The sequence below is a fragment of the Sapajus apella genome, unplaced genomic scaffold (genome assembly GCF_009761245.1).
Source record: "Sapajus apella isolate SASKATOON/1434 unplaced genomic scaffold, GSC_monkey_1.0 scaffold113, whole genome shotgun sequence".
NCBI classification, from domain to species: domain Eukaryota; kingdom Metazoa; phylum Chordata; class Mammalia; order Primates; family Cebidae; genus Sapajus; species Sapajus apella.
The window spans coordinates 5124735-5148595 of NW_022437053.1; the positions used below are offsets into that span (position 1 = coordinate 5124735).

The 23861-nt window shown below is 37.8% G+C and overlaps 1 protein-coding gene across 1 annotated transcript in view; it reads right to left on the reverse strand.

The window, feature by feature from the left end:
- The window catches only part of OCA2 (OCA2 melanosomal transmembrane protein), a 224809-nt gene that overhangs the window by 82970 nt on the left and 117978 nt on the right, over positions 1-23861 (reverse strand). Inside the window, exon 19 of the mRNA XM_032259976.1 lies at positions 17802-17929. Within this exon, the coding sequence (XP_032115867.1) occupies positions 17802-17929 (128 nt within the window). The remainder of the gene's footprint in view (positions 1-17801; positions 17930-23861) is intronic.

Sequence of the window (23861 nt, forward strand, 5' to 3'; positions counted from 1 at the left end):
ACCACAGCCCACTTTGTTGACCGACATGCAGTGGTTCTCTTTTAGAAATTGGCAACATGGGGCTGGGTGTGGTGATTCACACCTGTAATCCCAGCACTTTGGGAGGCCAAGGCAGGCTGATCACCTGAGGTCAGGAGTTTGAGACCAGCCTGGCCAATATGGAGAACCCCCGTATCTACTGAAAATACAAAAACTAGATAGGCATGGTGGCACACGCCTGTAATCCCAGCTACTCGGGAGGCTGAGGCACGAGAACGACAGTCGCTTGAATCCCAAGAGGCAGAGGTTGCAGTGACCTAAGAATGCACCAATACAGTCTAGCCTAGGTGACAGCAAGACTACATCTCAAAGAAAAGAAAAGAAATTGGCAACATGGACAGCTGAGGACAATGGCATTGGTATAACTGCTTCTGTCCCAAAATTTCCTCCCAGAAGATAGAAAAAAACAAGAAAGGAAAAGTAAAATCTACACAAATCCATGCCTTCCACATGATTTGAAGGTAGAGAACACCAAAAATGCAAACTATCTGAACTGAAAAGAGGAAATACCACCAAATCCCCAGCCTGCTCTCTCTCTCACTGCTGTCCCAGGCACAAAGCTTTACTGCAAATAGAAAGCCCCAAGGGAAGACAGAGCAGGTGCTGAGGTGATGAGAAGGTCCACCAGGAGGGGCCAGGGGGAACAGGGCCCTGGGAGGCACTGTGGGAGGGGCAGGAGCACCGGAAGGCCCCCTCTGGGAGCATGCAGCCTTGGGGAGGAAAAGGCAAAGAGGAAGAGAAGCTCCTTTGGGCAACCCTGGTCAAGTAGAAAAGGAAGTAAAAGCAGGGTTCTGCAGGGCAGGAGTCAGAGGCACTGTACTCTGCCCCCAGAAGAGTGCCAGGAATCCCAAGAAACAAGCAAGTTCCACAGCATGAAATGAACAAGAGGAAAGCAAAGTCACACCTACAGAGCCAGTGCAAACGCTATCAGGAGCGGAAATGTCACACACATCAGCTGAGGAAAATCCCTGCTGAAAATAACCGTGAAGCATGGAGAAGAAAACTGCAAGCCCACACTTCACGTGCACTTGCCACGCCCAGGCAAGCATTAAAAGTGAATGAATCCGCCATGTTCAAGCCTCAAGCAAGCATTAAAAATACAACCCACCTTAAAGCAGACATTTAAAAACAGAAACAGGCAAATAACAGGGAGAAATAAAAAGCTGAGTGAACACAAGGACGACGTAACAAAGTTTTCTTAGAAATAAGGGGTTGTTTAGTGAGTACAAAGAATACGGTTAGTTAGAAGTAATAAGTTCTAGTGTTTGATAGCACTCTAGGTGATTATAATTAACAGTTACTTACTGTATACTTAAAATAACTGGAAGAAAGGACTTGGAACGTTCCCAAAACGAACAACGATAAACGTTTCAGGTTATAGATACCCCACTGCCCTGATTTCATCATTACACATTGTACTACTGTATCAAAATATCACATGTCCCCCATAAATACTCAACTATTATGTACTCAGAGAAATCATTTTACAAAAGAAATGAGAAATAAATTAAAAGATTCCCAAAACCCAATAGACAAAAATGAAAATATAACAAGGGTCACTAAATAAGATACCCAAGCAAGTGAGAGAATAAAAATGAATAAGTAAATAAATTAAAAGTTCAGAGACAGTAGTGGAAATGGAACACAGGTAATGAAGGAATAGTATTTGTTTATTGAGTCCTTAGGGAAGAAAAGCAGAATAGTGGAGTGAAGCTAATATTTAAAACTAAAATCTCTGATATATGTTCTAATAAAACTGTAAGATTTCAAGGAAGAAAATAAAATCATCAAAGCCACTGGCAAAACAATCAAACTGACATCAGGTCTTCCAAAATCAACATATAAACAAAATGACAATGGAGCTGCATTTTTAAAAATAAGTCAATGAAAAAAGTGTAAACCAAGGATTCCAATCCAGCCAATTTACAAAGAACAGTTGATTTGGCTCATGGTTCTGCAGCCTGTGCATGTGGAGGCACACACCAACATCCACTCAGTGTCCGGTGAGGGCCTCAGGCTGCGCCCACTTGTTTGGGAAGGCAACGGGGACCCAAGACATGCTGAGGTCACGTGGCAAGAGAAGAAGTGAGAGAGTCAGAGGCACCGGGCTCTTTTAACAGCTCTTGCAGGGACTAACACAGTGAGAACCCATTACCGCAAAGATGGCACCATGCCATTCAGAAGGGATCTGCCCCCATGATCCGAACATCTCCCACCAGGCCCCACTTCCAACACTGAGCTCAAATTTCAACATAAGGCTTGAAGGGGGCAAATACTCATACCATATCGATTAGTAACTTCTGTAAAGTAGAAATATTTTTAAATACAAAAACCTCTTTGTTGCCCATGCAATCAAGCTAGAAAATTACTGAGAAAAACAAAGAACAGAAAGGTCCTTCTGCGGAGAAAGTTAAAAATGTTCTATTAAAACAATTCTTGTGGGACATAGAAATTACAATTTTTAAAGAATGATGAAAATACTACATATCAAAACATAAGGGATGCATTTAAAGCACTAATCAGAGGAAAATCATTGCACTAAACACATTTAATAACAACACTGAAAAAAATACTAAATTTCCAACTCTAAAAACTAGAAAAAGAACAAAGCCCACCAAATAAAGGAGGGAGATAATGAAGTTAAAGCAGAAATTAGTGACAAAGAGAATATAAAAGCAGTACAATAATTAACAAACCAACTCCCAGTTGTTGTTTTGAAAAAAATTAACGAGATGTACAAACCACAATCTAACTTGATTAAGGGGAAAACGGGGAGAAAGCACAAATATTCAAAGTAAGAAAGAACAATAATAAAATAATCATTGATAACACCATAAAAACCCTAGAAGAAAACCTAGGCAAAACCATTCAGGACATAGGCATAGGCAAGGACTTCATAACTAAAACACCAAAAACCTTGGCAACAAAAGCGAAAATAGACAAATGGGACCTAATTAAACTCCAGAGCTTCTGTACAGCAAAAGAAACAACCATTAGAGTGAACCGGCAACCAACAGAATGGGAAAAAATTTTTGCAATCTACGCATCTCACAAAGGGCTAGTATCCAGAACCTACGAAGAACTAAAACAGATTTACAAGAAAAAAACAAACAAACCCATCCAAAAGTGGGTGAAGGATATGAACAGAAACTTTTCAAAAGAAGACATATATGAGGCCAACAAACATATGAAAAAATGCTCATCATCACTGATTATTAGAAAAATGCAAACCAAAACCACATTGAAAAACCATCTCACACCAGTTAGAATGGTAACCATTAAAAAATCTGGAGACAACAGATGCTGGAGAGGATGTAGAGAAATAGGAGCACTTTTACACTGTTGGTGGGAACGTAAATTAGTTCAACCACTGTGGAAGAGAGTGTGGCAATTCCTCAAGGACCTAGACATAGAAATTCCATTTGACCCAGCAACTCCATTACTGGGTACATACCCAAAGGATTATAAATCGTTCTTTTATAAAGACACACGTACACGTATGTTCATAGCGGCACTGTTTACTATTAAAGACCTGGAACCAACCCAAATGCCAATCAATGACAGATTGGACAAGGAAAATATGGCACATATACACCATGGAATACTATGAAGCCATAAAAAATGATGAGTTCGTGTCCTTTGTAGGGACACAGATGAATCTGGAAACCATCATTCTTAGCAAACTGACACAATAACAAAAAATGAATCACTGCATGTTCTCATTCATAGGTGGGTGTTGAACAATGAGAACACAGGGACACAGGGAGGGGAGCATCACATACTGGGGTCTGTTGGCAGGGACTAAGGGAGGGAGAGTGGGGAGATGGGGAGGTCAGGGAGGGATAACTTCAGGAGAAATGCCAGATGTAAGCGACAGGGGAATGGAGGCAGCAAACCACATTTCCATGTGTGTACCTATGCAACAATCCTGCATGATCTGCGCATGTTCCCCAGAACCTAAAGTACAATAAAAAAAGTATTTTTGTATGCAAATAAAGTTGATTTTTTAACTAAAATCATAATAATAATAAAAATAAAATAATCATTGAAACAGAAGTAAAATTTAAATTATAAATGACTAATTTGGAAACTTCTATGAAAATAAATTTTAAAACCTAGGTGAAATGGATAGTTCCCTAGAGAAATACAGATTGCCAATACTGACCCCATCGGATTTAGAAACCTTAAACAGACCTATTTTCAAAGAAATAGAACGTTATTAAAAAAATAACTAGCCCACTCCCAAAAAGAACCAGGCCAAGATGGTCTCACAGGGTAATTATACCAAGCCCTCAAAAACCAGATAGTCACAATGATCTATAAATTATTTCAGATTATGGAAAAGAAGGTAGATTTTCCTAACTTCTCTTACGAAGCAAGTGTGACACCGATACCTAAACCAGGAAAAGACTCGTTAAAAAAAGAGTACTACAGAAAAGGATTACTCATGAATGTTAACTACTCATGAATATCAATGTCAAATTGTAAATGAAATATTAGCAAAAAGACCACATTAAGAAAATAATAAATCATAAAACAGTTAATTCATTCCAGAATTCAAGGTTGGTTCAATATTAGGAAATTCATTAGTACTGTACACTCTATTAATAGAACTAAGAGAAAAATAATATGATGATCACCATAAATACTAGGGAGAAATCTTTGTCAAATTTCAATACTCATTCATGCTTAAAACACTCAAGAGAATAGGAATTAGTGTTTACTTTGTTAATGTGATAAAAAAAATTTATATTATATATAACTAATCCTAAAGCCAGTATCATATTTAATAGGGAAACACTAAAGGCATTTCCACTATGACCAGTGTGTCAGTCTCCAAGGCAACACCAACACTTGGAGATATTCTAGAAGAAGTCTGTGAGCAAGCATGCAGTTGCACACCTGACTATCATTCATCACAGCAATGAAGTAGGGACATACAGCCAGATCGTAAGGGGAAAAGATGAAGGTGGAGTCCACGTAAGTACGGATCCGTATGAGGTTTCCTTCTCACTCTCCCTCCCATGGGGGCTCGCCGAATGCAAACTCTTTCCCTAGCAATGAAAATGTGGCAACAAGTGTGTGACGTTCCTGCCCAGGGAAGACCATTAGAGACTCAGGTTTTTATTGGGATCTGATCACATAAACACCCTCTGTCTAACGTATACCAAAATTCCAGACTCCCAGAAAGAAAGCAGGAGGTTAGCATAAACCAAATGGTTTACATATACAGTCTAGGCACAGTAAACTATCCTTCTCAGTTAGATAATGTTGGGGATACTTCTGACATTTGAGTTCCCAGATGCCAGCCAACGACTAACCTAGCAAGTAGACCTTTCTAAGGATGGCAGTTACAGGCCTGCTGTGTTTACTCTTTATTTCTGCTACTATTTAACATTTGACAGGGATATCAACTAAGGCTATATTAACTTACAAAATCTAAAGGCCTCTGTATACACAAAAAATAAACAATAGAGAACTTACTTGCAAAGAAAGCCACATGCATATCAACAAAGATTATTTTATAATACATTTCACAAGAAATGTGCAAAATTTATACAACACAATTTTAAAACATTCCTAAAAGACAAAGAAGTAGACTTGATCATATAAAAAGACATATCCTGTGCTCACATTAAATTAATTAACAATGTATACACGACAGATGTTCCCATGTTCATGTATGAATTTAATGCAATCTTGATCAAAAATGTCAGCAAGCTATTTCATAAATGAGTTAGACAAGTTGATACTAGTGTTCACAAGAAATATGCAAGAATATCCCAAAAAACACTGAAAAGGAAAAATTAAAAAGCGGACATAACTAGCTCTCCCAGACACTAAAACATGTTATAAAGCCTCAAACAATTTGGTGCTGGTCCATTAATAGACAAATAGACATATAATGTAATAGACATTCAGAAACAGGACCAAGGACACATAAAAAGTTAATACATGATAAAACTGCTATCTCAAGTCACTGGAGTACAAGTGTCCTGTTTAATAAATGGTACTGGGACAACCAGGTCATCATTTGGAAAAATAAAATAAAAGTAGATTCTATATTTCACACTATATGCAAGAAAAAAACCCGAATGTGTTAGAGATTTAAATGTAAAATAAGACAGCATATAAGTAATGGCTGATTTTCTATTTAGCCTTTCTATATAAAACTGAAAATCCAGATATATAATTAGTAAATTTGTCTACATAAAAGTGTTTTAAAATTACATGACCAAAACAGACACACACACACTATAAAAAGTCACAAAACAACTAACCAGGAGTAAATAATTGCAGTCTATACCACAAAGGGGTAATATCCCTAATAAATGAAGAACCCTTGAACACTGTGAAACAAAGACTCAATAGAAAAACGGGAAGTTGACATGAATGCACAATTAACAAAAAAGAATCTGAAAATGGCCTTCGAACACAAAAAAAGCTCAAATTCACTTGTCATTAAGGAAATGCAAATGAAAAGAGCACTGAGATACCATTTTCATAAAACTGACAAAATGAAAAATTACAACATCACATTCTGTCAGGCAGACTAGAAAAATGACCATGCTCTCATAATGCCAGTGGGAGGATAACCCAGCACGACTCTTGCAGAGGGAAACCTGGCATTAAAGAGTAAAACATGCACTTCTTTGACTCCACGATCTTACTTCTAGAAATATACCCTGAAAGTACACCTCCAGCAATACAAAAGCATTCACTGTAGCGTTGTTTGTAATTACAAAAGACTGGAGACAATCTAAATGCCTCGGTGTAGAAGGAAGGTTGAATAAACCATGACACGGTCACGAAATGAGGTACTATATAGTTACAAAAAAAATGGGGAAGATTTCTGTGAACTGATTAGGAGTAATTTCCAAGACATACCATTAAGCTTATAAAAAGCAAAATGTGAAAGATTATCCGCACTATGTTATTCTTCAGGTAATGAAGAAGGGGATACAAAATAAACATCTGTATGTGCTTATTTATGTAAAAGAAATACAAGGCAGATACATCAGCTACTTAGAGGAGAGATCTGGGTAAGGTAGAAAGGCGAGTGCAGAACAGGATAGTAAGCACGAGGAGAGAGTGATACTTCCCTGCATATACATTTCTGTATAGCTCTGATTCTCAGAACCATGGTATTGGTTTAAATATCCCATCTTAGTCCATTTATGATGAAATAAAGAAATGGTAATTTACAAAGAAAGGAACAGCCTACAGGCAACATGGCAAAATCCTCTCTTTACAAAAATTAGCCGGGTGTGGTGGTATGAGCCTGTAGTCCCAACTACATGGGAGGCAGAGGTGGGAGGATTCCTTGAGCCTGGAAAGGTTGAGGCTGCAGTGATGGTGCACTCTAGCCTGGGCAATAGAATGAGACCCTGTCTCAAAGAGAAAAGAGGTTTCTTTCGTTCACAGTTCTCCAGGCCGTACAACAAGCACGGCACCAGCATCTGCATGTGGTGAGGGCCTCTGGCTGCTTCCCCTTATAGTGGGAAGCTGGTGTGCAGAGATTACATGGCTGGGGCAGAAGTGAGAGGAAAACAAGAGAGAAGGGTGCCAGGCTCTTTCGACAGCCAGGTCTCCTGGGAAGTAATAGAGCAAGAACTCATTCACTACCATGAGGATGGCATTAAGCCGTTCTCGGAAGATCCACCCCCATGACCCAAACACCTTCCATGAAGCCTCGCCTTCAATACTAGAGATCAGATTTCAACATGAGATTTGGAGGGGACGAGTATCCAAATTATAGCAATGCCAGCCCAAATAAGTGCATTACAAATAAATAACATAAACACACTGAAGGCTATGGAGATGAAAAGAACTAATCTAAGGAATTTCAGAAAACCATACTTTGACAGTCTACTGTAAGATTAAAGACAAAAACAAGTCTACACAAATACTGTAGTTGAGTTAGTAAATCTATTTCTCACAAAGATATGAGTTAGCAATTCTGTAACTACTTTATGTGTACGCTAGGAATTGAACAAATAAGTGAGTATATATTGTAGATAATGAGAGCAAGAGGCAAATCTTATGGTGTTGGATTGGAATTCAAGAAATCAATATGATCTGAAGGTTTTAAACACATAGATGAATAAATTAATACAGATACAGATATGGACGTCTGGGTGTTGGTATACATACACATATGCCCAACTATGCTGACTGCAGAGGCCTAGAATCATGACACCTAAATTGCTACATGCACACCAAGCATCCAGATTCTGATTTCTAAACACAATTCCCCAATATAAGGCATGAGAAATCTTTTGAGACGCAGCTGATTCCAGGGTAAGAGCAGGCAAAATGCAAATTTATTCAAGAACATTTTGTGATGTGAGAAAATGAAAAAATGATTGAAAATTGATGAGAATGTGTTTAAAGAAGACAGGAGCCAAGTGGACATGGAAGGTGTTCCCAATGGTCAAAATTGGAATAATCTGACAAACAAAATAAATAACAGTACCAGCTTACAACACATAGAATAAAGTAAACTTTTACAAATATAAATAAATAAATAAAGTAGAAGAATAGCTCTTCCTTGCAGATGAGCTCCAATTAAAAAATGTATTAATAGAAGCCATAAGGACAATACAAAATCACCATTAGGCAAACTCTACAGTCATAATGATCAGAGGCAAAGAGCTACTGACAAATGCTAAAATCAGTAAGAAAATGTTTGAGGAGAAACACAATGTTAGCATAGTCTCAAAGTATTTCCCAGGGCTTCACTTTATAATAGAGAAAGCTGGCAGACACCATGTGAGCCACGTGATGGATGTTAACAAAATCAGTAATAGGACGTGCCAATGTTTGCACACCGATATGATGCACTGGTAAGGGCACATCACCTCTGGGATCTCGCCAACACTGCAACAGCCTCAAAAGTGTCATGAGGGAACATGACAAACCCAAATTGAGAAATCTCTACAACGTAACTGACCAACACTTTTCAAATGCATGAGGACAGACTCAAGAATTTAGAGAAAATTCAAGATATACAGCAACTAAATGAAATGTGGGATTCTGGAGAGAATTTTGAAAAGAAAAAAAAAGTAATTAGGAAAAAACTGAAGAAACTGAATGGTATTTGTTGTTTTACTAATATTCTACTAATGTTAATTTTCTTGTTTTGATAATTTTATCATGGTTGTATAAATTTTAACTTTAGGGGAAGTTGGGTTGTGGGTAAATGTGGTCCCTCTATACTTTTTTTACATTTCTGTAAGTCTAAAATTATTTCAAAAGAAAAAAAACTTCGTTTCCTTGTTTTTTTTAATAAAAATCATTTCAAGGGAGAGAAAGAAAAGATTAGATATATTAAATACATCGTGTTAAAAATGTTATCCATTATTCCCAAAATATTATAATCTGAAAATGTCTCGCTTCCTCTCATTCATGATAAACTATTTCTCCATGCGTTTTGCAATTTTAGATTGTAAGCTCATATTTATTCATTCTGTCTATAGGAATACTGAATAGAGATTTCCCTTATGCTGCTAAATCCTTGTTACAAGAAGAGACTGCTACAACCTGAAAGAAAGTGGGGTCATAACTGCTATGAAAATCTTCACATACTATACTTAATGTGCCCATCAGGTAAGATCAAGACATTTTCTAAAGATGAGCTGGTACTGTTCTATGAGATGGCCTCACAGAATGAGTTAGAGAAGAGTCCCTCCTCTCCTGATACCAAACCTAGCAAAGACACAACAAAAAAGAGAAAATTTCAGGCCAATATCCCTGATGAACACAGATGAAAAATCCTCAGTAAAATACTAGCAAACTGAATCCAGCAGCTCATCAAAAAGCTAATCCACTATGATTAGGCTCTATCTCTTGGATGCAAGTTTGGTTCAACAGATGCAAATCAATAAATGTGATTCACCACATAAACAGAATTAAAGACAAAAACCACACGATGGTTGCCATAGATGCCGAAAAGGCTTTTGATAAAATTCAACATCCCAAGGCTTCAAGGGAGCATACCTTAAAACAATAAGAGCCATCTATGATAAACCCACAGCCAACATAATACTGAATGGGCAAAAGCTGGAACCATCCCCTTTGAGAACTGGAACAAGACAAGGATGCCCTCTCTCATCACTTCTATTCAACATAGTACTAGAAGTCCTAGAGAGAGCAATCAGGCAAGAGAAAGAAATAAAAGACATTCAAATAGGAAGAAAGGAAGTCAAACTATCTGTCTTCATAGACAATGTGGTTTTATACCTAGAAAACCCCATAGTCTTAGCCCAAAAGCCACTTCGGCTGATAAAACAACTCCAGCAAAATTTAAGAATAGAAAATCAATGGCCAAAAATCAGTAGCATTTCTAAATACCAACAACATCCAAGCCAAATCAAGAATGCAATCCCATTTACAACAGCAACAGAAAAAATACAATACCTAGAAATATAGCCAACCAGGGAGGTGAAAGAGTTCTACAAACCACCATTGAAAGAAATCAGAGATGACACAAACAAGTGGAAAAACTTTCCATGCTCATTGATAAGAATCAATATTGTTAAAACGGCCATAATGCCCAAAGCAATCTACAGATTCAGTGCTATTCATATAAAACTACCAATGATATTCATCACTGAATTTTTTTAAAACTATTGCAAAATATATGTAACCAAAAAAAAAAAAAAATCCCAAATAGCCAAGGAAATTTAAAGCAAAAAGAACAAAGCTGGAGGCATAACATTACCCAGCTTCAAACTATACTACATTACTACAGTAACCAAAACAGCATGGTAGTGGTACAAAAACAGACACATGAACCAATGGAACAGAGTAGAGGACCCAGAAATAAAGCCACACACCTACAACTATGGGATCTTTGACAAAATCAACAAAAACACGCAATGGGAAAGGGCTCCCTACTCAATAAATGGTGCTGGGATAACTGCCTAGCCATATTCAGAAGATTGAAACTGGACCCCTTCCTTCCATTACATACAAAAATCAACTTAAGATGGATTAAAGATTTAAATGTAAAACCTAAAACTATAAAAAAAACCCTAGATGAGAACCTAGGAAGTACCATTTTAGACACAGACCCTGGCAAAGATTTCATGACAAAAACCCAGAAAGCAATTACAACAAAAACAAAAGTTGACAAACAGGGTCTCATTAAACTAAGGAGCTTCTACATAATGAAAGAAACTATCACCACAGTAAACAGACAACCAATGGAATGGGAGAAAATTTTTGTAAACTATGTATCTGACAAAGGCCTAATATACAGAATCTATAAGACACTTAAACGAATTTACAAGCAAAAAACAAACAACCCTGTTAAGATATGGGCAATGGACGTGAACAGACATTTCTCAAAAGAAGACATACCCATGGCCAACAAGCACATGAACAAATGCTCACCATGGCCAATCATTAGAGAAATGCAAATCAAAACCAGTATGAAATACCATCTCACGCCAGTCAGAATGGTTATTAAAAAGTGACAAACTAACAGATGTTGGTGAGGCTGCAGAGAAAAGAGAACCCTTCTACACTGCTGGTGGGAGTATAAATCAGTTCAGCCAATGTGGAAAGCAGTTTGGAGATTCCTCAAAGAATACCATTCAATCCAGCAATCTCATTACCATATATACACTCAAAGGAATATAAATCATTCTACCACAAAGACATGCATGCATATTTTCATCATATCACTATTCACAATAGTAAAGATCTGGAACCAAACTAAATACCCACTCACAGTGGACTGAATAAAGAAAATGTAGTACATATCATGGAATACTATGCAGCCACAAAAAAAGAATGAAACCATGTCCTTTGTAGCAACATGGATGTAGCTGGAGGCCATTATCCTTAGCAAAGTAACACAGGAACAGAAAACCAAATAATGCACGCTTTCATTATTGTAAGTAGGAGCTAAACATAGAGTACACATGGACACAAAGAAGGGAACCACAGACACTGGAGTCTACTTCAGGATGAAAATCAGAAAACTACATATCGGGTCCTATGCTAATTACCTGAGTGACGAAATAATCTGTAAACCAAATCCCCACGACATGCCATTTACCACCTGTACATGTACCCCTGAACTCAAAATGCAAATTGGAAAGAAAAAAAAGACATTTCCTGCCTAACAGTTTCATTCTAATTTTTCTTCTTTTAAGGGTAAACATTTTTATATTGACATTATATACTCCCTATATCCAAGAATCATCCAGAAATTTTTAAACATGGATTTACAGGCCACTTAACATTTCAAGTCACTATAAAATAAAAAAATAAGTAAAATAACATTCCTTAACAAAGGTTATTCATTAACTAACTTGAAAGCCCTTCTAAATCTACGGAAACGTGTTCCATTATCCAAATTTAGACATATTCAAAATTGATGTTGAATTTCAGGGGACAGGTTGTCTACAGTTTTCATTGCACCAACTACTCTTATGATTTGACCACATTTTCTAAAAGACAATCTGACCTCAGTAACAAAAGTCAGTGCAACATAGATTAATAGACCCAAAGGTCTACAACTGTTTTCCAAAACATAGAATACTCCTGACCTACTGTATGTGCTTCGAGTGGGCCCTGTTTCAGAATGACTGCAACATGATAGAAAAAGGGTCCGATCCAAAATGTACGCTGGAGAACTCAGGTGCAAAATGGCAGGAAAAGGGCCAGGAAGCCCTCAAAATCTGGAAGAAGTCACAGGTAGGTGTCAGATAGCAGGTGCAAAATGAGAGAAGAAAGCCCAGGGCATGAAGACAAAGGAGGCCATTCTTAAGGGAACAGCTGCTTGGGGTAGGGGAGCTGGGTGTGTGACATCTGTGATGTTCAGAGAGTTTGCCTAGGACCTCAGTATACAAACCTTATCCTCTTCTGGGCTAACAGTGAGTAGTTTGAATATGAAAAGGTTGAATTAATAATAAAGATTTAAAAAAACAATAATACAAATTTTGATCATCATGCAAGAAGAATAGAGTATCCTTCTATATACTCTCTGTAGACAAGGATGTTATGACATTATTGTCCTATAAAAAAAATAATCAGAGAGTAATCAGCTAAAAGAGGTAAGGAGAGAAAGCATTTTAGAGATCTGTCAGGTAGCTAATCTTTTGAGTAAACTATTTTTCTAAATTATATAATGTTTGTGGCATTTTTAAAATTTATAAAAAAAAAGGTTGAATTAAGCTTTTGAATCAAATTATTACTAAAAAACAATAATAATAATGGGCTACAGCAATTTATGAATGCCAACTAGGAGATTAACATGGGGCTCAGTACTTCAATATGATCTTGGTTCTCACAAGCAGCATGATTTATATTAATAGACTATGCTAAGGATAAGGAAATTGAAGCTCAGAGGTATTGAATAATTTGTCTAAACTTTTATAACTAGGAAGTGGCAAAGCTGAGATCTGAACATGGATCCATCTGATGTGAAGGTCAGCGATCTTAAACATTATGTGAACTATAACCTGTTTGCCTGGATTGGAAGTCCTTCCTGGACCCGGGACTGGCGCACAGATCTCCTCTGAGCATGCCCACTGGAGTGCTCTCATGGTCCTGAGAATCCATGGCACGGAAAAAATCTTCCAAACCATCCACCTCCTCATTATGCCGGAGGCTGGAACCAGCTACCGTGAGGTCTGGTTAAGCTTGATGATGATGGTCAGACTGCTCACAGAGAGGAGGGGCAAGGTGAGGACCTGTTACACAAGGATGAGTGGGAGCAAAATGAACAGGAACATCTGAGGATAAAAATAACAGAGGTGAAAGCATCCAGGTCTCAAAATGGTTGCTAATAGTGATTTTCCTACTTCAAAAAGGATGGTCAGAGCATCTTGCCCAGTTGATTGTACCTTTGGGTTGAAAAGTCTAACACTTTTCAGAACAGCGTCAGGCTGCCCCTCAGGGAAGCCTGGGAAAGGAAGGCATCTCAACTGTCTCCCTTAAGGCACGCCTCATGAAGACTCCATCGTTCAACTCCCCACACTTTAGATACTCAATTTGAAGAATCACTGAACATCTTGGAAAACCACAATTCATACAATGTTATAAAACAAGCAAAGTTAATGCAATAATAATAAGCTCAGCTCCCTCTTGATTTTTTTTTTTTGACAGAGCCTCACTCTGTCACCCAGCCTGGAGTACAGTGGCATGATCTTGGCTCACTGCAACCTCTGCCTCTTGCGCTCAAGCAATTCTCCTGCCTCAGCCTCCCTAGTAGCCAGGACTACAGGCATGAGCCACCAAGCCTGGCTAATTTTGTATTTTTAGTAGAGATGGGGTTTCACCATGTTGGCCAGACTGATCTCTAACCCCTGGCTTTGTGATCTGCCTGCCTCAACCTCCGAACATGCTGGAATTACAGGCATGAGCCACAGCGCCTGGCCCCTCTTGATTTTCTAGACTGATGCTATGGTGTCAAGAAGATATAAGTAATGATGATAGATTAACATGTTCTGCTGAAGACCCAAACAAAAACATGAAGGTTGAAAACTGAGGCAAGAATGCATCCCATAGTTGTAGTCAGAAATCCTTCCTGTTGATTTCTGTACCAAAACTGCCTCTTTCAATTAATGCCCACCTCAAAATCTTTTTCAGAATTTTAATTCTTAGAAAGCAGCAACTTTGCTTGGTTGCTTTACTGACATGACTTTCAGTTACATGAGGAGGTGCTAGGTACTGGGTAATAAAGAAACACAAGAAGAGTCTGGATAGATTCCATACGCTCCTGGAATACATGCTGAGAACATTAGCAACTCAGGAGTGCTCTAAGTGCTGTAGTTATCACTCTGACCATTTTCCTTCATATTTACTGAGAGGATTTGAAGAGAGGTCCACACAAAAAAGCTGTACATGGATGTTTGTAGCAGCTTTATTTAAAATCGCCAAAACTTGGAAGCAACCAAGATGTCCTTAAATCATGGTGGCTGAATAAATAAAGTGTGGTACATCCAGATAATGGAATGTTATTCAGAGCTAAAAAGAAAGGCGCTGTCAAGCCACGAAAAGACAAGAAAGTAAGTTAAATTCATATTACTAAATGAAAGAGGCCAATCTGAAAAGACCACATACTGTACTATTCCAAATATAGGACATTCGGGAGAATTCAAAACTATGGAGACAGGAATAAGATCAGTGATTTCCAGGGGTTGGGTGGAAAAGGGGATGAAAAGGTGGAGCACAGAGGATCCTACGGATCAATGTTGCATGAGCTGCACATGTACCCCAGAATCTAAAGTACAATACAAAAAGAAAAAGGAAAAAAAGAAAAATGTCTGTTCATGTCCTTTGCCCACTTTTTAATGCAGCTGTTTGGTGTTTTTTTTTTTTTCCTTGTAAATTTGTTTAAGTTCCTTATTCATGCTGGATATTAGACCTTTGTCAGATGCAAAGTTTGCAAAATTTTTTTCCCATTGTGTAGTTTGTCTGTTTACTGTTGATAGTTCTTTTCGCTGTGCAGAAGCTCTTAAGTTTAATAGATCCCATTTGTCAATTTTTGCTTTTGTGGCCATTGCTTTTAGCACCTTTGTCATGAAGTCTTTGCCTGTGCCTATGTGCAGAATGGTATTGCCTAGGCTGTCTCCCGGGGTTTTGATAGTTTGGGGTTTACATTTAAGTCTTTAATCCACCTTGAGTTGATTTTTGTATATGGTATAAGGAAGGGGTCCTATTTCAGCCTTCTGCATGTGGGTAGCCAGTTCTTCCAGCACCATTTATTGAGTAGAGAGTGCCTTCCCCACTGCTTGCTTTGGTCAGCTTTGTCGAAGATCAGATGGTCATAGGCATATGGCCTTATGTCTGGGCTCTCTACTTTGTTTCACTGGTCTATGTGACATAACTTTTACTTTTTTTTTCAATATTTCTAAGCTATGCAGTTCATCTGTGAGTTTTTTCAAACTGTCACAGATCTCCAAAGAATTTTTCCATTACATTTATTGAAAAAATTATCCATATAAGTGGTCCCATGCAATTCAAATCCACATTGTTTAAGGGTCAACGGTAAGTCTTTTTTATTGTTTTTCTTTTTTTCTCTTCATTAGTATAAATTACATTGCATAAAATAATTGAAATGATAAGACTATTATATATGTTAGGCAAATAACATAAAAGTATGACATATGGGACCGTAAAAGCACAAACAAGGGAGAACAAATGGTGTTATATTGGAACAAGATGACTATATTTTCCAGGAAATAAATTAGTATTAATCCAGCACAGATTGCATTAAACTTAAGATGTACAGTTTAACCCTTAGAGCAATCAATAATAAAATAACCCAAAAACATAGTTTTTATAAAAGAAACAAAGAAGAGAATTAAAATAGTATACAAGAAAATACAATTTAACACAATAAAAAAGCAGTAAAAAACAAAGAGGAATAAAAGATATGAGATATAGTGAAAACAGGAAAGTAGCAGACATGAAGCCAACCATATGAATAACTGTATTAAATGTGAATGGATTAAACATTTCAATTAAAGCGTAGAAATCGTCAGACTGAATTTTCTCATTTTATCAGCATCAAATTTTTATCATTTTTAAAATGATAACTCACGCAAACAGTAAACAAAATTGGGCTGAAGTGGCAATACCAGTATCAGGCAAATAGACCCTAAGATGAAAATATTACCAGAGAAAAAGAGACAGTTAGAAATGATAAGAGTTCAATTCATTTGGATAATGTAATCATTATAAAAGTATATACACTTCACCACCAATCCTCAAGTTAGGAAAAATACCCAATCCAACAATAATAGTTGAAGACTGCAATATCCCACTCTAAATAACTGATAAAATGGTTTCACAGAATATCACTAGTAATGTGCAACAGACAAACAGAACTATGGACAAGCAGGACAGATCTGATACTCGTAGAACGCTCCACCAAACAGCAGCAGAATACACATCACAAGCAGGATATGCTCCAGGACAGATCAAATGCTAGACCAAAAAACAAGTCTTAATAAAATGAAAAAGACTGAATTGTACAATGTACGTCTTGTGGCCACAACTGAATTAAATTAAAAATCAAAAACATCAAGAAACATGGGAAATCCCCAAATATTTGGGACCTTCAAAACAGCCTTTGAAATAACCCATAAGTCAAAAAAGGAAATTGTATGAAAAATTAGAAAATATTCCTAGCTTAATGAAAATGAAAGTACATTACATGTTAAATTGAAGAAATGCAAAGAAGTGGTACAGGGGGAATGCTTTGAGAAATACTATCTTTCTATGTTAGTGAACCTCTCTGTTTGAGGAGGACATGAGTTTGTAAATGACGTCTCAAGATTTAAAAGCATTGTGAGTAATTCTGTAACAACAATTGTAACTGAAACAATACATATTACTGATGTAGTCTTTTCTGTGATAACAGAAATTTTACTCAAATATTACCCAAAATGAAACAGATCATCAAGGTTATACTGCCTTGTAAACTTGCTATTAAAAGTAATTTAGCTCCAAACTAAACTTACAATAAATTATATTTTATAGAGAATGAAATTAGAATGAGTTTACAAACCACAAAGATAATTCGAGAAAATAAAAACAGCAACCAAATAAAGAATACTATGAGAAATACCTCAGTAGCCAAGGTAAAGTTGGTTAACTTAAAATAATCCAATTACAACCTCCATTGTTTTCCACTCAAAGGATATGAGGAAAGATTTATAGACATAGACTTTCTCCATTCGCCAAATAAAATATGAAATACAAAATCAGGAAGTCACATGGCAAAAGTTCTAAAATCTTACCTCCATCAGAACAAAGAGTGCTGCAAAGAACAGAAGGGTTGCCCATTCCACTCTGTGTAGAATCATCTCAAAATCATGAATGTCAGCTAAAATTAGCAACCAGATGGCACCCAGAATAGCAATCCATCCTGAAAATAAGTAAATGGACATAGAGATATAGCTCCACTGTTAACACACCGATTCATTGTTTATCATCTGGTTGCCTTTTTTCTTTATCAAGGATAATTGTCATACTACAAAGTGCATATACTTAAAATGCATATAACTTCCACCTGGTAAAGTGTATACTCATGAAACCAACACTGTAATCAAGATCACAAACATGCCCATTGACCTTAGAAGTTTATTAATGCCCATGTTCCTATACGTCCTATAGCTCCTCTTGCTCCTCTGGTCAGCTCCCACACTCCCAGTAGCCATTCATCTCTTTTCTTTCACTATAGATGCAGGTTTTCTGTAATTACACCATTGCTTTTGTTGTTGTTTTGGGGTTTTTGAGACATCGTCTTGCTCTGTCGCCAGGCTGGGGTACAATTCGGCTCACTGCAACTGCCACCTGCCAGGCTCAAGCTGGGGAACCCAGCCTCCCAAGTAGCTGGGATTACAGGTACATGCACAACACCCAGTTAATGTTTTGTATTTTTAGTAGACGAGGTTTCACTATATTGACGAGGCTGGTCTCAAACTCTTGGCCTCACATGATCCACCCACCTCAGCCTCCCAAAGCGATGGGATTACAGGCATGCACCACCATGCCTGGCCGGTTGTATTTTTTGTCTATTTCTCAATAGACAGATCATCTAGACCAAAAAGTCAATATTCAGCATAATCATGTTAAGAACCTTCATGTTGGTGTACGAGTCAATAGTTCATCCTTTTTTCATGTGTAGTAGTATGCTAGTGTGTGGGTATGTTACAAGGTACACACCATTCACCTATCGATGGACACATGGATTGTTTCCAGTGTCTGGTAATTTCAAATGAACAAGTTATGAACATTCATATACAAGTCTCTGTATGTACACATGCTTTCAGTTCCCTTGGTTAACACCGAGAAATGAGATGGCTGGATATATGACAGGTTAATACTATGTAATGTTATTTGAAACATTTATGCTTTAGCAAACTGTGAAACTATTTTCCAAAATGATTTCATTATTTTACAATCCCACCAGCAGTGTATGAGAGTTCCAGTTTTTCTACATTTCACCAAAACTTGGTCAGCCTTTTTGATTTCAGATGTTCTAGTGGATGTGTAGTGGGATCTTGCTGTGGTTTCCAATTGCATTTCTCTCATGACTAATGACATTGAGTATCTTTTTTTTTTTTTGAGATGGAGTCTCGCTGTGTCACCCAGGCTGGAGTGCAGTGGTGCAATCTCGGCTCACTGCAACCTCCGTCTCCCGGGTTCAAGGTTCAAGTGATACTCCTGCCTCAGCCTCCCAAGTAGCTGGGACTACAGGTGCACATCACCATGACCCGCTAATTTTTGTATTTTCAGTAGAGACAGAGTTGCACCATGTTGGCCAGGCTGGTCACAAACTCCTGACCTCAAATGATCCACCTGGCTCAGCCTCCCAACGTGCTGGAATTACAGGCATGAGCCACCATGCCCAGCCAACATTGGGCACTTCTCAATGTGCCTTCCATATAACTTCTTTTATAAAGTTTTTGTTTAAATGATCTGCTTATTTTTTCCTTACTGGCTAGAGCAAATGAAACCCAAAATAAGTAGAAGAAAAGCAATAATAAAGACTGGAGCAGAAATCAATGAAACAGAAAATGGAAAAATGTTAGAGAAAAGCAATGATACCAAAACCTGATTCTTTCAAAAGCTCAGTAAGATTGGTCAACGCTTAGCTTACCTGAATACAACAAGTGAGAAAACAAAATTGCCAATATCAAGAATAAGATCAGCGGCATAACTATGGATTCTATACATTACAGATGTGTACTAGTTTTCTAAAGCTGCCATAACAAATGATCAGAAACATAGTAGCTTGAAATAACACCTATTTATTACATCATGGTTTTCATAGGTCAGAGTATGCTGGTTCACAGCAGGATGTCTGTTTAGAGTCTCATGAAGCCGCAGCCACAGTGTTGGCAGGGCTGCCTACCTGTCTGGAGACTCTAGGGGAGGAACTATTCCTCTATTCATTCAGGTGTTGACATAATCCAGTTGCCTGCAGCTGTAAGACTGAGGCCCCCGTTTCCTTACTGGCTGTCACCCAAAAGCTGTGCTGAGCTTGCAGAGGCATCCACATTCCCAGGTTTGTGCCTCAATTACTCCATCTTCAAAGCCAGCAAGGCCCCTCTCACACTTCGTATCTCTCCTGCCTCTTCTTCTGTCACAGCTCTCTAACTGGCTCTTCCACCTTTCACTTTACTTTTAAGGGCCCTTGTGGTTATATTGAATCTACCTGGATAATCCAGAAAAATTTCCCTTTATGAAGGTTTATAACCTAAACCCACCTGTAAAGTTCCTTGGCTATATAACACAACATATATAGCCATTAATATCAGGAACTAGGGGGTGGACCCCTTTGAGGCAGAGAGGTACATATGAATTAATTTGGGAAAGATTAGCATTTTAACAATATAGGTGCTTCTGATCTATAAACACAGTATATAGCTCCAATTATTCTTATCTTCTTTCATTTTTCCTAAGAACGTTTTGTATGAATACTAGCAATCTTTTGTGTAGAAAGTAACAAACTGATTCTAAAATTCATGTAACAATGCAAAGGACCAGAATAATCAATACAACTTTTACAAAAGAAGAACAAAGTTTGAGAATATACATTACCTCACTTCAGTATTTATTATAAAGTGACAGCAATAAAGACTGTGATACTGCATCACAATAAATTGATCAATAGTGAATTCAAAAATATACCCATATATTTATGGTCAATTGATTTTTTACAAGGATTCAATGGTGATTTAATACAGAAGGAGAAGTCTTTTCCACATATGGTGCTGGAACAGGTGGAGATCCACATGCAAAAGAACTTTTATTTTGATCTGTTCATTAATCATATACAAAATTTAATGCAAATGGATTATAGTCCTAAATGTAAAACATAACTATAAAACTTCTGGAAGAAAATATAGGAAGAAATCTCTGTGATCCTGAGTTAAAGGTTTTAGTAGCTATAATATTACAAACATAACGTATGAAAAGAAAAAAATACATTAATTGGATTTTATCAAAATTATGAATTCCTCTTTTTCAAAGGGCCCTGTTAAGTAAAAGTAGAGAAAAGCCACAAACTGGGAGAAAATATTTCCAAATCATCTATCTGATAAAAGACTAATATCTAGAATATATATATTTTTTTGATTCTCAAAATTCAACAACTAAACAACCTAATTAAAATGAGAAATATTTTAAACAGACACTTCCACAAAGAAGATATAAAACTGACAAATGAGTACATGAAAAGATGGTCAGATATCACTAGCCATCAGGGAAACGTGGCGTAAAGCCACAATGACATTCACTGCCTACCTCAGAATGTGTAAAATCAAAAACACTGACTAATGTAAATGTTGACAAGGAGATGAAGGAACTGGAACTTTCAAGCACTGCTGGTGGGAGTGTAACTTGATTCAACCATTCTGAAAAACACCTTAGCAGTTTTTAAAAACACAATCCATACACGTACCATATGAACTCACCTTTAAGTATTTACCCAAGAGAAATTAAAGCATAAGGTAACACAAAGATTCAAACACAATGTTTACTGTAGTCTTAGTTGTTAAAGCCAAAAACTGGAAACAATTCAAATATCCATCAACAGGTGAAAGTATGTATAAAAATGGTGTCATATTCAAACCATGGAATACTACTCAGTAACAGCAGGAATGAATTACTGATGTATGCTACCACACGAATGAATCTCATAATTATGCTGAATGAAAGAAGCCGGACTGAACACACTAAGCAATCACCAAGGAACAGAGTCTAGTGACCATACATGACAAGGAATACAGTCTTTTCAAAAATAGTTTGGAAAAGTCACAAAACAAGACTACTACAGTCTTCAATTATAAAAATTAATAATAATAATAACCCTGGGGAAGGGAGTGACACTGATGTCCAGATTTACCACAATATAATATTCAAATGTCCAGTGTTGAACCAAAAATACATCACAAGGCATAGAGAAAAGCAGGCCAATGGAATGGAATATAGAGCCCAGAAATAAACGCTTATGCATATGGTCAAATGATGTCTGATGAGAATGCCAAGTCTACTCAAGTGCAGTCTCTTTAACAAAGTGTTGAGGGAACTGGATATCCACAAGCAAAAGAATAAAGCTGGACCCTTATCTCACACCATGTACAAAAATTAATTCAAAGGAGATGAGAGACCTGAACACCAAGTCTCAAACTATAGAACTCCTAAAAGAAAACATGGAGGAAACAATTCAGTATATTGAACTTGGCAATGATTTCTAAGATATGACAGCAAAAGTGACAAAAACAGAAATAAACAAATGTGATTACACCACACAGACAGAAAGCAGACTAAGAGACTGCCGGGGTGGGGGCGGGGAGCGTGAAAGGAAGAGCTATTGCTGAACGATTATAGGGTTTCCGCTTGGGGTTAATGAAACATTTTGGAGATAACGGGGATGGTGTAATTAATGCCACTGAGTTGTACAATTAAAAATGGTTAAAATGGCAAATTTTATGTGATGTATACCTATCACACATGTATTTTATATATTTATAAAACGTGTACATATCACATATGGATACGTAGATATCTACATACACATCACATACTTTACATACATACACAATTTTGTGTGACATACAGGTTTCTCACAAACCTTGCCATTTTAACCACACATTTTTTAACCATATGATATATTATTTTTCTTACTACAACAGAAAACTTTGAAAAAGGAAGATGGGGTTGGGAAGGGCATTGTCCTTTAGCATGTGAAGGCCAGGCACACATGAGATTTCTCAGCAAGGAGGCTGCACTTTTGTTAGCTTTGTGTCCTCACCAGAATGCTACTTTTCTCTGAATTCTCCAGGGCACCTACCATGCAGTACGGAAGACGAACAGACACTTGCTTATCTGACCATCACATAATGGCGACTCCTTCACCACCCCTCTCATCACAGATCACCATATCTTTTCTATAATTGCTCCAATCTCACTTCCCTGGGGTAAAACTTTTGACACCCAGAAATGGCACTCCCTTGTTTTCTCTGCTATGTAGCAATGAGAAACTCTCTGTCAGTGAGAACACAAGTGCTTTTCTGTGATTCTGAGAGAAATTTCAGTCATGACAAAAAGCTGGAAGCTCCTTTAGAGCTCTTTTTATAGTTCTGTTTTATCAATTGTGGAGGCCTGAGCTTTCCTGCAGCCAAAACCCCTGCCATAGCACGCATCCGTCCAACTTAGAACGGGTTCTATAGTCAACCAAGATTTGTCTTGTCAGAAAAATTCCCTGCAATAGCTGACAGCTGAATGAAGAGCTTATCCCTGCAAAACCTCAATTTTCCTCTTACTTTTAACTGCACCGTCTGCAGAGCCAGCAGCACTAATCGGGCTGCTTGGTAATGCCCGGTCCTGCTCTGAGGAGTCCAGGCCACGTCTTCTTTTTTTTTTTTTTTTTTTTTTTTTTTGAGGCGGAGTTTCCCTCTTGTCACCCAGGCTGTAGTGCAATGGCGTGATCTCGGCTCACCACAACCTCTGCCTCCTGGGTTCAGGCAATTCTCCTGCCTCAGCCTCCTGAGTAGCTGGGATTACAGGCACGCACCACCATGCCCAGCTAATTTTTTGTATTTTTAGTAGAGACGGGGTTCCACCATGTTGACCAGGATGGTCTCGATCTCTTGACCTCGTGATCCACCCGCCTCGGCCTCCCACAGTGCTGGGATTACAGGCTTGAGCCACCGCGCCCGGCCCCAGGCCACGTCTTCTAACGGGGCCCAGGTCCCCGTGATCAACGCTCCAGGCTGCTCTGTTCAGCACCAACTCCTCAGGGACAGCGACGAAGGGTGAGGCGGTGGTTCTTCCACAGCGTGCTGGAA